The 16,627-nt window shown below is 37.8% G+C and overlaps 1 protein-coding gene across 3 annotated transcripts in view; it reads right to left on the reverse strand.

Moving 5' to 3' along the window:
- The window catches only part of edil3a (EGF-like repeats and discoidin I-like domains 3a), a 183,832-nt gene that overhangs the window by 99,367 nt on the left and 67,838 nt on the right, over window positions 1–16,627 (reverse strand). For all 3 annotated transcript variants that reach the window (XM_081366964.1, XM_081366963.1, XM_081366962.1), the window contains one exon: window positions 6,029–6,157. In XM_081366964.1, coding sequence (XP_081223090.1) covers window positions 6,029–6,157 — 129 coding nt within the window. The remainder of the gene's footprint in view (window positions 1–6,028; window positions 6,158–16,627) is intronic.

Here is a 16,627-nt window from a genome sequence, read left to right on the forward strand (position 1 = left end):
CCTGTGCCCCATTTGCCATTATCATGAATCTCGTCCAACAGCAGCCTTAACAAATGCTTGCATCCTAATCTATTGCAGTTATTATAGAATATATTATACAAAAATATAATTTAATTTAATAGAATACTAGAATAATTAGTCAACATAATTATTTACATATAAAATTATCTTTATTTGTATGTTTTCTAAAATGTTTACCTTCTTAAATCTTTCCTTTGTTTTAATAATCCATGATACAATGCTGTTTTCTCTGCTCGTTTCTCGACGATCGTTCTTATTCCAATGGCATGAGTCTGAACCAATGAAATGTGATTTTCAAACTCATGCTGATGTAAACAAAAGCACATTGCTAAACAGTCACAATAACGTGTTTCGGTAAAAACACCCTGCGCTGTGGCGCAATGTCGTCTCATGGAAGCATGCTCTGAATACACAAAAAGGAAACACAGCAGAAATTTCTAAGCTTTTAGTTTGATATTTCATACGCCTGTTTTGTAATGGATATGGATGATAGTGAGAGGGCTCAGTCAGTGGCTAATGCTTTAAATGCACTGTGGTCGGCGGAACATTTTGCTCAACTTATTAATGACTACTTTGGTCCGGGGCAGATTTAGGTATGGACGACATGGGCAGCTGCCCAGGTTGTCATCTTGCGGGGGAACACATGGGGGCGGCCGCAAAAAAGTAAGGAGTAGAGGGGGTTGATTTACGTCACCTTGGGACGTCCAGTGAGGTGACATTAGTTGGGAAAATTGAAATTATGGATTAGAAAAAAGGTCTAAGCCACCAGGGGCCGGTTGCACCATACAGAGGTACACCCGGTTTTAATTCTAGGCTGGACGAAAAAAATCCATTTTAAGTCCTGCGTAGAAGTAATACCTGTAGCACCATCTGGCATAGCATACGTCTCAGGCTAACTCTTTTTTGGACCGTCAATCTTTTACTTTCATTTTCAATCACAAAGTATATCTTCAGGGAAAACAATCAAAGAAAACATACACCTCCTAGTGGGCATTATAAAAAAACACAAAGGGGAAAGAACTGCATGAGATTGCTTAATTTAACAGCTTCATCTAAAAACATACACAAGCTTAAAGTCCCCGTGAACCGGAAGTTGCAAACGACTTTTCTCCAGTGTTATGACGTATTTCCCAGTGAAACGGAATATTGAACAAAGGGCAGGGTTTTACTCTAGTGCTCCTCCTCTCCATCTCTGCTCATAACAGACTAACGGTTTGAGGGGAGTGGTTACGCGTTGCCCAAACCAATTCCTCAAACCTACGTGATCGGAGAAGGTCCTCCAATGCAGAGGGGAGGGGCATTTTCAGATTTTGATTAAAGATTACCATGGTAAAAAATTTTTTTTTTAAATATTTTCTTGCACGGATTAATTGTTCACCACAAGACTAGTAATATGCGCTAACAAAGTAAATAGGGTCAATTTTGATTTCATGGGGACTTTAAAAGAAATTATTCTGAAAAGAGTGTTTTCCAACACAGACAAGATTACAGTAGTTTAATGTCTGCAAATTACTTTTTACTGCAGACGTGAGCTGTAATGTTAGTGATTATTCGTGCTGGATAATATAACATCGTTAGATCGATCACGGATGTGTCTCAATACACTCTGCCGACACAGGTAAATGACCTAACACAAAATTTCTGTATGTAATTATGTTGGAAATATCTGGGATTATTGGGCACAGAAATTGTATGCCATGCATCATCTTGCTTGGAGGGATGTGCTTGGAAATAATATTTCATAGCAATTGATTTTTAGCCAACCAGTAAATCATTTAAAATTAAGTTACTAACAAAAACAATAATATCTAACACATAACATATGGGCGTAGAACATGTGGGGGATGTTGAAGACATGACCCCCTCGCTTTCAATAAAATGTAAACTCTTTCCCACACTTTTTTTCGGGCAAGTGTGTTCTAGACTTAATCTAGACTTAAATTCAAATTGACAGACAAAGTGAATTAAGTTGTAAGCACAACAAAAAATAATAAATAAATCTGTATTCAGAAATCAGAATGAGCACTTTAGACATTTGCAGTAGGCTTATATATACTGTAGTTCTCACACACTTTTAATAAGCAGGAACAATTCCCAACTTTAAGTAAATAATTTATCTTTAACTATAATGTATCATGATGTGCAGTTGCCGCCTGTTCACAGTTTTAGGGGCTGTTAACACAACACCGTTTTCAACTAAAAACGTAAAACTTTTTATGCATTTTGGCCGTTCATTTACACAACAACAGTGTTTTGGGAGCCTGAAAACGCAAACTTTTGAAATGGGGTTTTAAAGCGCAAGTTTTTGAAACCGGTCTGCCTGTAAACAAAGCAAATCTCTGAAGGTTCAGTCTATAGTGCTTCATCGCCATCTAATGACCTGGCAGCAGAATACAGCGTTTTTAGTCGTTTTTGCAGATCCATGTGAACTGGGATCGTTTTGACAATGGTGTCGTCTGTACGCAGAAAACTCAAAGGAAAAACATCTCAGTTTTAAGCATATTGTTGTCATGTAAATGTACCATTATTTGGTGCAACAGGTGTAAATCTTTATCGGAAGGTTGGACGTAGCTAAACCCAGCGTAGAGATTACACCCAACTTTTTTACGTCCAGCTGGGTAGCCTAAATTGGGAGAATGAAGAGCAGACGTATGCAAAAAATAAAGGTATACACATCATTCATTGCATCATGAGTAATATTATGAATATAATAAAATAGGCTAATACTTTATGCCACGTTTTGCTATGCAATTACACATAGCGCAACGATATTCCTTTTTCTGTCCAACTAGCTTGATTTTGTAACATAATAATGTTATTTAAAGTCAGCGTGAACCAGAAGTTGCAAACGACTTTTCTCCAGTGTTGTGATGTATTTCCCAGTGAAAAGGAATATTGAAGAGAGGGCAGGATTTTACTCTAGCGCTCCTCCTCTCCATCTCTGCTCAGACTAACGGTTTGATGGGAGTGGTTAAGCGTTTCCCAACCCAAGCCGTCAAACCTACATCATCAGAGAAAGCCATTCCAGACCGGAAGTAACTTTTCAGACTTTGATTAAAGATTACGACGGCAAACAATTTTTTTTCTGTGTATTAACTTGCACTGATTAATTTTTCACCACAAGACTAGTAATATGCGCTAACAAAGCAAATAGGGTCAATTTTGATTTCAGTTGGACTTAAAAAAAAAGGTAATATAACTCACTTTATTTATTTACTGTACAGTTGTGCAGATTTGGGGGATCTATGGTATTTTTTTTTTATTTTCCTCAATTTGTAATAATTTCAATATATACATTTATATAAAATAGCATTTACACACACACACACACACACACACACACATATATATATATATATATATAATTTTTATTTATTTATTTATTTATTTATTTATTTATTTATTTATTTATTTATTTATTTATTTATTTATTTATTTTTAAGTGCCATGGTTTATTGGAAGATTGCTGTCATCTACTGGAAAACAAAAACATGAATTTTTAACTACAGCGAATAGATGGCTGCAGAGCATCACTCAATGGATCATGTACTATTCCCAAATTTTTCATTAAGATTTATGTTTAGACATTACAAAATTGTTATCATAACAACGGTTTAACATTTTAACATTTTTTTTTTTTACTGAAGTGTATTTAAAAACAGAAATATGACAGCATTACAGTCAAACATGGTGTTTTGCATATTGCAATGCATGTTGTATGAGTTTTTATTTTTATTTTATTTGTTCTATGCATGTTATCTGTGAATCCGTCACTCCATTTGTGTGTGTTCACAATTTTGTAAAGGGGGTGAGAGGGGTGAGGGGTAGGGGGGGGGGGGGGGGGTCACACAGTGCACCATCCAAGCTAGAACCACCACTGACAAAAACAAGATGATTGTGGACATTAATGCGGCAAATCTTGAACAATAGTTGGGCATGGACACATATTATGAAACTGTCATGACTGTATTAAAATTAACTTTGTTACTGTAGATGTGTTGATCACTGTTAATCTGGCCACACATCCATGCAGGAAAAATCATGAAAATTATTTCACAGAATTTACTCTTTTTTATATATATACACTTGTTAACATGAGATGGGCAATTTTTTTTTTTTTTTATGTTATTATTGATATTTTGTTGCATAATTTTGCTACATGGTTTGCTACATAGGTAGCCCTTAACCAGTGACACACTTCTCAAACAGACTGCTAAGCAGCAGAAACATCCGTTAGGTAACAATGTTAAATATTCTCTCTTCTTCACTTTTTTCTGTTACCATTTGACATTTCCCCCCTCAAAACTGAAATAAAAATATAATAAAAACAATATAAAAAACACACAAAATAGTATAAAACATATAAAAATAAAAATGAATTCAAAATATGAATAAAAAAGTTAATAGTATCTCAATGACACACAAGCAACACAGCAAAATGGTTTCCCCATGCAAATCGCAAAATCAATAGACAATTGAAAGGATCCCCTGGATTAAACAATTATTACTGAGATAATTTTAAGATTAAGGAGTAAGACAGAGACACTATAAGTTACAGCAGTAGAACAGTTAAGGAGCTTATATTCAAATCCCTTTTCATCTCTGGTTTGTCTTCCAGCTTGTATCCACACACAATCATACACACTTAATATGCAAAAGTAAAATGTTGATTTTTCTGCCTTTTTTCTGCTGGAGTGGCAAAATATCAGACAGCTTCTGACCATATGTTCAGTGGAGGAGAAAAAAAAAACACAACTGAAAAAAAATCAGGCAATAACATCTGCCTTTGTTTGCCGTAATCACAGCACAAAACAATGTGTGTGCACTTGCATTTGCGTGGATGTAAATACAAACAAATTATATTAGCCTATTAATATGACACTACCAATTAAATACTGTTTAATAATAAGAGGAAATATAATTTTCTGCATATGAAATCGCTTACATTAACTGTCTGACAGTAAAATTTCATCTCCCATGGCCTCATGGGATAGTAAAGTGTCCACTTGATGCACATTTCAGAATCTCAGAGGAAGTAGAATGTCATCCGGTTACTTTTTTCTGAATACTGTGAATTCCGACATGCTACTCTTTTCGCATACTGCTTTTCGCCTTAAGTATTTGAATGCACGGCATGTGTTTTTCCCTCAATCTTAAATAATTTGACTTGAAAACTAAATATGAAATCACATGCAGAATGTAACCTAAGGATTATATTAGTTTTTGAAATCTAATAAAATAACTACAGAAAAAAAAAAAAAAACATGTTTTTTTTCGGTACTCCACGAAAGATTCCGTCACATCTGTGATGTTGACCAATAGGAGCACAGAAGCTCTTCCGTACACAGCTTTCAAATATGATGAAATGAAAAAGAGATGATGGTATTTGTGCTGCTGGGTGGAATTATCCAATGGCGGAAAGGTTTGTGGAACTATTGAAACAATACTACTGCAGCAATACTAATGCAACTATAATGTTTCCTTGAGGGACTACCACGACAGATGAAGGCTGGCAAACTAGCGGAGGTGCTCCAGCAACTAGGTTAGTACAGGAATTAGCATTAAGCTAACACGCCACTTTGGTAGCCATTGTTTGTTTACAATCTTGTTTCTGGAAGTCATTTGCTAGTTCCGCCTTCTCGATGACATCATGTATGTCGTTAAAAACAGCAAGTGATGATTGGTCGGAAGCAACATGTAGTCTGACATGTTTCTTGTCCACGCCTAGGGCACAACACGATACGACACAAGAATTTAGGAGTGCAAATTGCATAAATCTGCCACTTGCTACCCATGCTTCACAATCGGTCAAAAAAAGATGTTCTCCCATATCATATGAGTGCAGCATAGAGACTAGCTTTTGATAGGGAACTAGGCATGTTTACATAAGATGCATTCATGTGTTCAGAAAAAGTGGAGCACAATATAACAACTGAATGCAGCAACAGTAGTCATCGAACAACCCTCCCACCTCAACAGCGTTGTATAAGTTACTGTATGAACTTACTGTGTTGGCAATGGATTCCGTTAAAGCCTGATGGGCACTTGCAGACGTATCCAATGAATGTGTCGCCCCTGAACGTTTCACTGATTTCACAGGTGCCTCCATTGTGACAAGGGTTTGGATGACAGGGTCCTGTAATATAGACAAATATAAATAAGTAGACTGACTTTTTTTATGTATGCAAGTTTTCACAACCCACATAATGGGTTAGATGAACAGATGGGTTAGAAACAGACATCAGCAGTTTATAAAACATGGCTTGCAGTGTAAGCGCTTGCATCTCAAGCACTTTAGGGATAAAGGATATCATGGGCACTGCATTACCTCTGTGTCAACACACAGAGAGAGAGAGAGAGAGAGAGAGAGAGAGAGAGAGAGAGAGAGAGAGAGAGAGAGAGAGAGAGAGAGAGAGAGAGAGAGAGAGAGAGAGAGAGAGAGAGAGAGAGAGAGTCTGGCATTCTGGCAAATCTGGCATTTCACTCACTCGCTACAATCCGTCAGAGAGTTAAATCGGAGCAGAAATTAATCAAATTATATGAGTATGTGAAAAGGTCAAGGTAAGGTTATAGAGGAATGCTATTTGACAGGATGTCAGTTTAATGACATTATAAGTAATTGACTGATTCAGTGAAAGTATGACAGATGTGGCATATATTAGGTAAGTAGATAATATGTTGCATATGTACATTTAATGTAATGTGCCTTGGCAGGAGGATTGTCTCCCCCAGCTGATTCTGTTTCCACTTTAGTTTGTTTTCCCTCTTTTATGCTGTAAAATATGAGGTGATTTACAGACTTTTTGGAATCAGATTCCAATATATATATATATATATATATATATATATATATATATATATATATATATATATATATATATATATATATATATAGATATATATATGTATAAGTAACTTACTTAAGTATAAGTAAATCTCCAGGGTGAACTTGAAAGCAAAGATGTCATGATTCCAGCAATATAACAATTACCAACTTAAATATTAAAGTTGTACTTAAATATTTAAGATAATATTTTCTGTGCAAATAGTATGAAAAACATAAATATAAACATAACATAAATATAAATTAAATTATTTTAGGTAACACTTTATTTTACAGTGTCTTTGTTACATTTGTTACATAACAGTAAAGTATGCATAATTACATACAAATTACATAATTACATACAAATAGCACTGAACCAAACCCTAATCCTACCCTAACCTTATAGTACTTAAACCCCTAACCTTATACATGTACTTAAATACATACATTACACAGTACTTAAATACAATTACACTGTAACAATGACACCTTAAAATCATTACTTCAGTGTCACATGATCCTTCAGAAATCATTAATATGCTGATTTGCTGCTTAAGAATCATTGAACATTTCAAATTATTATCAATGTTGAAAACAGCCATGCTGTTTTTTTTGGATACCATTTTTTAATGATTATTTGATAAATAGAAAGTACAAAAGAACAGCATTTATTTGAAATCGTACCATTATAAATGTATTTTATGCGCCCCCCCTAAAAAAAAAAAAACTCTTGTGACATCATGATTGACCAATCAAAATGCTAATTTCACTAAGAGCTTTTAAAAACAACATTCAGACAATGGACCGGTTGTTCTGGAGTAGCTTGTAATCTTTTAGTCTTCACAATTCCTGCATTTGCAAGCAAGTCAAGCTCATAAGAACCCCTAGAGGGCCCATATCTCATGGCCTATCAATACCATACTGATGTTTAAAACATTAGAGTGCCTGCATCGGGTTGCATGCTGTCAAAAGTTCCTAGATGAAATTGCAGGGCAGTCAGCTTAATCTTTCAAAATATCAGTTGCAAGTTCTGCAAGAGGGCATGGGTGGAGTAGAGAGATGTATTACAAAGTTATGGTCAATGTGCTCTTAAGTGCAAAGACCAACAAAATGTAAATTGTATAAATAGGGTCCTAAGCAGAAGAGCTCTGGATGACACTTTTCAAAATTTTGATTGTACATGCAAAACCAAAGGATATTACACTACCATTCAGAAATTTGGGATCAGTAAGTATTTTTTAAAATAAATGTATACTTTTATTCAGAAAGGATTAACTAAATTGATAAAAATTTACATAAAGACACTTATAATGTGAATAAATGCTGTTCTTTTGAAGTTTCCATTAATCAAAGACGATCGACGATACTAAGACATTTTGAAAATAATGCTGTAAAATAACATTTTATAGGGATCACGTGACCCTGAAGACTGAGGTAATGGCTGCTGAAAATTCAGCTTTGGAATAAATTTCATTATAAAATATAATGAAACAGAAAAGAGTTATTTTAGGAAATAGTTATTTCAGAGCACAAGAGACTTAAAACTTTTCAATTGCTGTTTTTTTTTCTGCTGGTTTTATACATTGCATGAAGTCAGTTAGTGTTCTTAGACAACATACTTAAAAAAAGTCACTGAAAGAAGATATGCGCCACAGAAGGTAACCCTTTCAACATTGGTGAACTCCAGCACTGTATCTTATAAACTATAATGAGAGTAGTAGCTAATTAAAGGGACACATCATGTAATAACCTTGCCAGAACTCTATTAAAAGTCCTCTGCATCCTGAAGGAGAGGGTGACAGCTAAGCCTGCATTCTGACATGACGATCTATAACCGCACAAAGCTTTGTGACAGCCCCCTCTCTACCTCCAGAGAGATGGAAGTAAGAAGAGGGAGAGCAAGACAGGGTTGGAGAGAGACAGTATGAGGAGGAGAAACGGTAGCGAAAGAAAGGAAGGAGGGGGACGTATGCCCCATTTGCACACGTTCCTGAGAGACATCGCCAGGCATTGTGGCCGATGAAACAAAGCTTTGTCCTCTGTGCTGTTTCCTTTTGTGGTGCAAGTCAGGGGGATCAACAAGAATGTCAGCCGTTGTTGGGAGGCTTGTGCTTGTGGCAGGAAAGTAATTGATGTTGGCTGGCTCACGCATCCCGATTTTCCGACAAGTCACAATGGAAGCCAATCTATCAGAAGAGCCCGGCTCCAATGCAGAATAGTAAATCCTCAGCGGTGGTTAAACACAGCAAAGCGCCCGATGTTTCCTGCACAATTAATCACTCTCTGACGGACGCTTCCGTCTAAATTCCCAAAAGAGAATTCATTTTAGTTGCTCACTTATACAAATCAACTCAAACCTTATTGAAGTGAGACAGGTAAGCAACCCAAATGTGTTACACTCTCTAATGTATTCATTTATGCAGATTGTGGGTAATGTCACTGAGATGGTATGGAAATTGTAACGCATTAATATGGAGAGATATGGTGATCACTTGGTTGGATTATGATAATTACAGTGTTGACGTCTGAACCTGTGCAGGTTTTTACTGCACAAACTTTTCAGCCATCGATTGGATCACCAATATTTGACTTCTGTGAGGTTCATGCAAATAAAGCTGTCACTAAATAAAGCAATCCATCTAAGATAATTACACACCGAACCATCTATAGAGCATCACATAAAACAAACAGCCCACTGGATAATTGTACCTTGACATCCAGAGGAAGTAGGTGTTTTAATTAGAGTCCCCTCAAATGCTCTCCAGGGTGAAGGTGATGGAGGTTAGAGGGGCTCAGACAGCCTCCATGTCTGAGTTATCATGAGCAGATTGAGCCGAGCATTTGGGAGGTAGAGAGGTGAGCAAGCGGGCAGCTGGAGCTCAAATCAGACTTCCAGTAAAGCCAAATCAAGCAAAGCACCAGCGCAGAGCAACAGTGAGGTCATGTGCACATGACCTGTATGTGTCTTATGAGGCTGGGGACTCCAGAGAGCCTTTTTTTCCCACTATAGCTATAGCAACTATACCATTTTTTTATTTTTTATTTTTTTCATTTAAGCTAGGAAATAAAGTTTGAACATTTTAAAACAAAGAATGTCGCAATGTATAATCAATTACAAACATAATAGTCTGCACTATTTATGACTATTTTATGATTACAAATCAAATAATCAAATTTGTGACATTTAAATATGACTCTTTCAAAGTACAAACTTAAGTACAATGTCACATGCCTGTCCTGTCTTGTGCTGCACATGGGTGTTTTGTTATTTTGGGCCATGTGCTCGGGTCATTGTCTGCTCGCCCTGCTCGCCCGACATAACGTACCGACCATATGAGGACTCAGCGGAGAAGAGGTGCGCAACCAGTCTCCTGTCCGCAATGGGAGCGGATACTCCAATTTAAGGAGCTAGTCTCCCTCCGTCAGCAGGGGACGGAGGTGAGAGAGTTCAGCTGGAGGTTCAGTAGCGCAGCTGAGGGGCTGAACCTTAGCGAGGAGGCTTGTAAGGATTTATTTAATCATGCGCTTGACGAGCCGATGGACTGGCTGATCCGAAGAGCATTCGATTGGGTCAGTTTTGAGGTGATGGTGGAGGGTCTCATTCGCCATCGGGAGAGAATTGCCAGGGAGGTGGTCCCAGTTCCGGTGGTCCCAGTGCCGGTGGTCTCAGTGCCGGTGGTCCCAGTTCCGGTGGTCTCAGAAGGAAGACTCCCTCCGTGACTGTCCCGGTGGTCCCAGTTCCGATGGTCCCAGTTCCTGTGGTCCCAGTTCCGGTGGTCCCGAGTCCGGTGGTCCCGAGTCCGGTGGTCCCAATTCCAGTGGTCTCGAGTCCGGTGGTCCGGAGATGGAGGAGGAGGAGAAACCCCTCCACAACGACTTGTCCGGTGGCTCCTAACCCAGAAACCATCCCGGAGGTGACTGCCATCCCTGACGCGTCGCTCAGGCGACTTGCTCTGCCCGTCACGCCCAGGCGCCCTGCTTTGCCGGCCCCGCCCGAGCTGCTCGCCCTGCCGGCCGATCCAGAGACTGTTCACGTCACATCTGCCGATCCAGAGACTGTTCATGTCACGTCTGCCGATCCAGAGACTGTTCACGTCACGTCTGCCGATCCACTGTCTCCGGACAAGATGGCCGCCCCCGAGCCGGTGTCTGTTTCTTGAGCCGGTGTCTGTTCCTGTCCCGCCCTGTTCTGTCCCGCCCTGGTCTGTCCCGCCCTGGTCTTATGGAGCGTCTGGTAGCTGCTCCGTAGGGAGGGGGTAATGTCACATGCCTGTCCTGTCTTGTGCTGCACATGGGTGTTTTGTTATTTTGGGCCATGTGCTCGGGTCATTGTCTGATCCCTCCCCCTTGTTATCTGATTATTGTTTGAGTTCATCCACCTGTTCCCCTCTGATTAGTTTCCCTTTATAAGTCCCTTCTTGTTTGCAGTCTGTGTCGGTACGTTGTTCTAATGTTTCCCGTTCCCCGTGATCCTCCAGTAAGTTCATGTTCATGTTCTGTTTTTGTTTTGTATTTATTAGTTATGTTTTCCCCCTCGTGGGTTTTGTTTTATGTTTGTTTTCTTTTGTAAATAAATATAATTTCTCCTGCACTTGAGTCCTCGCACCTTTTTGCATTGCACCAGCCGTGACATACAATGTTCCAACCCCAATCTATTTCGCACAGTTGTGCACCATTCAGAATTTAATTGAGAATTATAACTTTATTAATTTAGTTAATAGCAATTCAAACCCCAATTTTAAAATGAGAGGAGTGGATGTAGAGGATGTATAATTGCTATTCGGATTTGAAAGTAATGAAGAATAACTGAAACTAATTGAAATTCAAAGTTTTTATTAAACAAGCAATGTTTATCAAGAAAACGTTGCATGGTGGCTTGCAAAGCCTTGTTTGAAAGTTTAAAAGCCTGGAGGTGTAGAGGTTTATATGCATAGATCGATTAAATGATGGATAGATCAACAGAATGATAGAACAATACGAAGACATAGATAGATAGATAGATAGATAGATAGATAGATAGATAGATAGATAGATAGATAGATAGATAGATAGATAGATAGATAGATAGATAGATAGATAGATAGATAGATAGATAGATAGATAGATAGATAGATAGATAGATAGATAGATAGACAGAATGTAAATTCCTCTTCCTGTCATTCCAAATCAAATTCCAATTACATTTTTTATGGGGTGCGGCCAATTCAGTTTAAATTATGTCTTCAAACTTTGAGTTGCACATCTTACATGTACTCAGTAGTGAAGCAATGTCACAATACTGTAATTTAGAACACTGTTCCTTAATCAAGAATCACTGTACCACAGAAAAACCACACCTTCACATTAATGCCTATGCAGGCACATTAAAGAGATGTTCAGCTCACAGAGTTTGCAGGGTAAGAGCTTACACAGCTCATACGTGGCCTAATTCTGTCTTCATCCTTTACGGGGAGTGCAGTATCAGCCTCCTACCAGTTCACTGCCTCCTGCCCAGTACACTCGCCTCTCCCACTAAGAACCACGACTGGCAGAGAAAAGCTTTTAGAGCCGTCTGCCCTCTCTCTAATTTCCAGAGTTCAACCAGCTCTTATATGACAAGACATGCTGACTAAACTGAACGGAGAGCAACTACAAGTTCAAGTAAAAAACAGAACAGAGGCAAAATATATTAATCAGCGTCTCTCCAGGTCTCCACCAAGGGAGTGAAACCTCTTGATGGAGCCAAAGTAAGTTCAAGCTCACCTTGGAAAGTCTTTCGGATATTGAGGGTGAGGGTGTAAGAGGAAGCCAGGAAATGCCATGGAAATGTCACCATGATAGCAGTCTGGCAGGAGAAGAACAGTCCAGAGATTCTCTCCTGTCAACTCACATCCCTCCAAGAATGCAGAGCTTGACAAGGACAGACATGGCCAAATGAAAACTCCTGCAACAGGAGGATAGACTTTGGATAGACTAACCGATTAGGGTGCACCGATTTTGTAATCCTTTAGCGAGACGTAATTGCATTTTTAAAAGAATATCAACATTAATGAATGAATCACACAAGATAAGTCAAGTCAAATGTTTTTGAACAACACTTTTCACAGAGTTTCAAAGCAACTTCATGATTTGAATATATATATAATGTTTATAATATCTTAGTTGCATTTAGCAGATTAGAGATGAGCAATATTATCTGCATTTTGTGATGATACAAGCAATCAAGCAGTTGAGATATACTATATACTGTAGTTTATATCACCCTATGCTAGTATACTGTATTTGGAAAAAGTTGGACATACGTATATATCAAACTTTATATAAAGAAATGGTCGACAATATACAATAGTTACATTTTGCAATGAAATAAACAATCATGCGGCCGAGATTAGATTTCCTATACCGTATATATTTGTTTTACGCATGCACACTATATGTATGCAGGTAAAGTAGGATGTACTATTGCCGGGTGATTATATTAGATGGATGGATGTGTGTACATTTTTATGTGTTTCATAAGACAGATTAACATGTGTCAGTCGCGGTTCTCCAGCCATTTTGTTTCTCCTATATGGCAAACGCTGTGCTATTAACCTGCTTACAGAACATGTATTTATCCTATGCTTTACTGAGCTTTTCAAAAGGCCATGTTTAATGTAAACACTTCAAATTATTGAGAACTGTTTGACAATTACCAGGAATAGCAGGAATATTTTTTTTTTGATTTACAAAAATTGTGTCAAAGGAAGGCATTTTTAAAAAAAGAGGGCTTTTAGCATGTGAGTGTCGGATGGAGGGGTCATAATAATGGCTGGTGAACTTGGTCCCACCTTTAGTTACATAATGGCATTACTAATGTTCACTTCAGTTACTAGCTCCATCGCTCAAACTCCCCAGGAGGAAGAAGAAAGTGTATTATTCATGCAACACACTCCTCCATAGCAACTACACTAATAAGGGCCCAGTGGGCTAAGATGAATGCTCTCAAGCTGCATAAGAAATGTACATATCAAATTCATAATTGAACAAAAAATGGAGAAATGAAAAGCACATTGATGCTAAGAAATAAAACAAATGGTTCTAAAAGGAGCTGATATTTAGATAGTGTTTTAACTTCTGAAGTTTTATTCATACTTATTTGACCAATTGCAGCTCTGAAAGTACAGTAGAATATATACAGTCCAAAGAGCTTATACGGCTAAATTTTTCGCTCCCATTGAAATGCAAAGATGAGTCAGTATATGGTTTGTAATCTTTGTCTCAATGCCAAGTCAGAGTTCATTCAGTAAAACAAGACATGTGGGGGCAATCACAAGCAACAAAAAGAAACCTGCTTCCCATTTTCCTCTTGCTCTCAAACTTGGCAAGACAATAACATGCAAATAGCTTTTGATAAGGCTGCTGTAACAGGAATAAATGCATTTGAGGGGGATTAAATGATTACCTATATAATAGTGCTTTTGATCTCACTTAATCTATATAATTATATCAAACATGTAGCATGCTATTAAGCTGACAGCCTGGGGCTCTTGATTGAACAGTATTCTGCAGAAGCGCACTGATTTAAGCATCACACCACATGTTTATCATTGAATCCAATGATGTTGTTCATACGCACATTTCTGCATGTACTTACCAACCCCACAAAATGTATAATTTTGGCATCAACAGGTCATAATTCTAGGTTTAAAAGTCTAAAATCAATGCAGGCCCCTACTGAAGAACCCATTGAGGTCACTGTTCTAACCCTTGTGGATTGTGGAAAATAAAATAATCTAAAATAATACCAGATTACATGTAAGCTTTAGATCTGAAACCAATCAAAACTATCCCAAACAAAAATCTAAAGTTCATCCGCTCTGTGGATAAAAAAAAAAAAAAAAAAAAAAAAGAAGAATTTAGGGAAGGATGTTTTAGCTACACACACACACACATTTGCCAGTTTTACCTTGTACTTTCTTAGGTAAGTACACTGTAAGTACATGTAAGTGCACGTAATGTAAAATAAAATACAACCAAAAATATATAAATGTATATGAAATTTAACTAAGAAAGCAAGATTGATAACTGTGTGGTTGATAATCAATGATTTAAGATGATAGCATATACAGTATATGAAAGAATAAAATAAGTATTCAGTTGTAAGCAGTAGCATTTGCAGGCTTTTATGTTCATCAAAGATCATAAATTCTGTGGGGAAACCAAGAGATGTTGGTAAGTGTAAACTTTCGAACAAATCTAGTAGCATCAGCATAAAGTACGGCTGGCTGAAGAGTTAGCAGAGCTAATCTGAAATTCTAAAAAGCCACTTTGGAAGCTAAAATAATATGAAATGACAGTTTTTTGGATAGGATATGATGGCTGCAATATAGATAGTGTGGTTATTTGAGAAAAGCATACAAGTAACCACAGAATCTTTTTGAGGTGGAGGAAACAGCCTAGTCGAAGATATGTGAATGGGATAAACGTAGGTTGATGACGCATAAGCGGAATTATGGAACTTGTCGTCATGCTGATGGATCTAATAATGTTTATGGATGAGTGAATACATTGATGTTTTTAACATGACTGTGGTATGAAGCAGGTCGCGATTGCTAATGAGAGACAGCGCCACACCGAGTCCCACGGATATAAAGGAATAAGGACATTTCATTCTACCGAACTACCCACAAGTGCTGAATTACTAGTATTCACACAGGTCAGTTTATTTGACAAATTAAACTTGTGAGATAACACAGCGCTGTTTCACTTGGTCTCACTATCGCACTGAACTGCATTTGAGTGTGTTGATAATTTTATTCTATGTGTTAGTTTGTTGGCTGTATGTGTCATGGATTCAGTGACTCATTCTCTCATGTGTGTGTGCGTGTGAACTTGTGGGTGTGTCTGCTAACTACCTGATCACTCATCAGCTATTAATGTCTGTGATTTCCATCCTGTGTTGTCAGATCGTTTGGGTTAATTGTGGTCGAGTCCTGTTCCTGTTCGTGTCTCTGGTTTCTCATCTTCGTGTTTCTATTTGGAATTCTGTTACTGGATCCCTGTTTTTTGCCTGAGGAGTCTCACAGCGTCCATGCGCTACCCTGTACCACTTCTCGGCCACTCTTCGAACTTTGGACTTTGTCTCTCACTACATTGATTTCTAATTCAATAAACTTGTTTTCACTCGCATCTGAAACCGACTCTATTTCCAATCCAACCCTGATAGTATGAGACTAGCAGTAAGCTTGATCGACATTAGAATAACATACTGATCATATTCTAACATTTCATCATGTTGAGCTATATAACATTGATTAGTTTTATGAACATTTGCTCACCTGTCTAATAAAGTACATGTAAGAGTGGCGTCTCTGTCAAGTCGAAGTTAGTTGCAGACGATGTGGAGCTCTCGGCATCTCGAAAACGCCACGATGATATTGATTCTCGTTTTAGTTCTCCTTTTGTCCCAAAGTCTGCTTGCCATGGTCCATAATGTTTGAATGAAATAACAACAGTGTGAGTGTGCCGCTAGATGTAACAGTACGTTCAGAAACCAGGGATAACGTGGATATAACGTCATTGACAGGTGACACTGACCAGGGATGAGTCATTATTTAAAATTGTAATTTTTCTGAAATAAAAAATCTTTGGGAACTTTTGGGATATGTTAAGTACACAACTTCGGGAAATATATCACACTGTGCAAGTGATTTTTTGATATTTTATTACATATTGTACCTGTTAACCGTTGCCAGAGCGCGGGCGCACTGAAGCGGTTTTTTTATAAATAGTTCAAAGTTACTATCAGATTTAATGTTA

The sequence above is a fragment of the Scardinius erythrophthalmus genome (genome assembly GCF_964197995.2).
Source record: "Scardinius erythrophthalmus genome assembly, chromosome: 5".
Classification (NCBI taxonomy): domain Eukaryota; kingdom Metazoa; phylum Chordata; class Actinopteri; order Cypriniformes; family Leuciscidae; genus Scardinius; species Scardinius erythrophthalmus.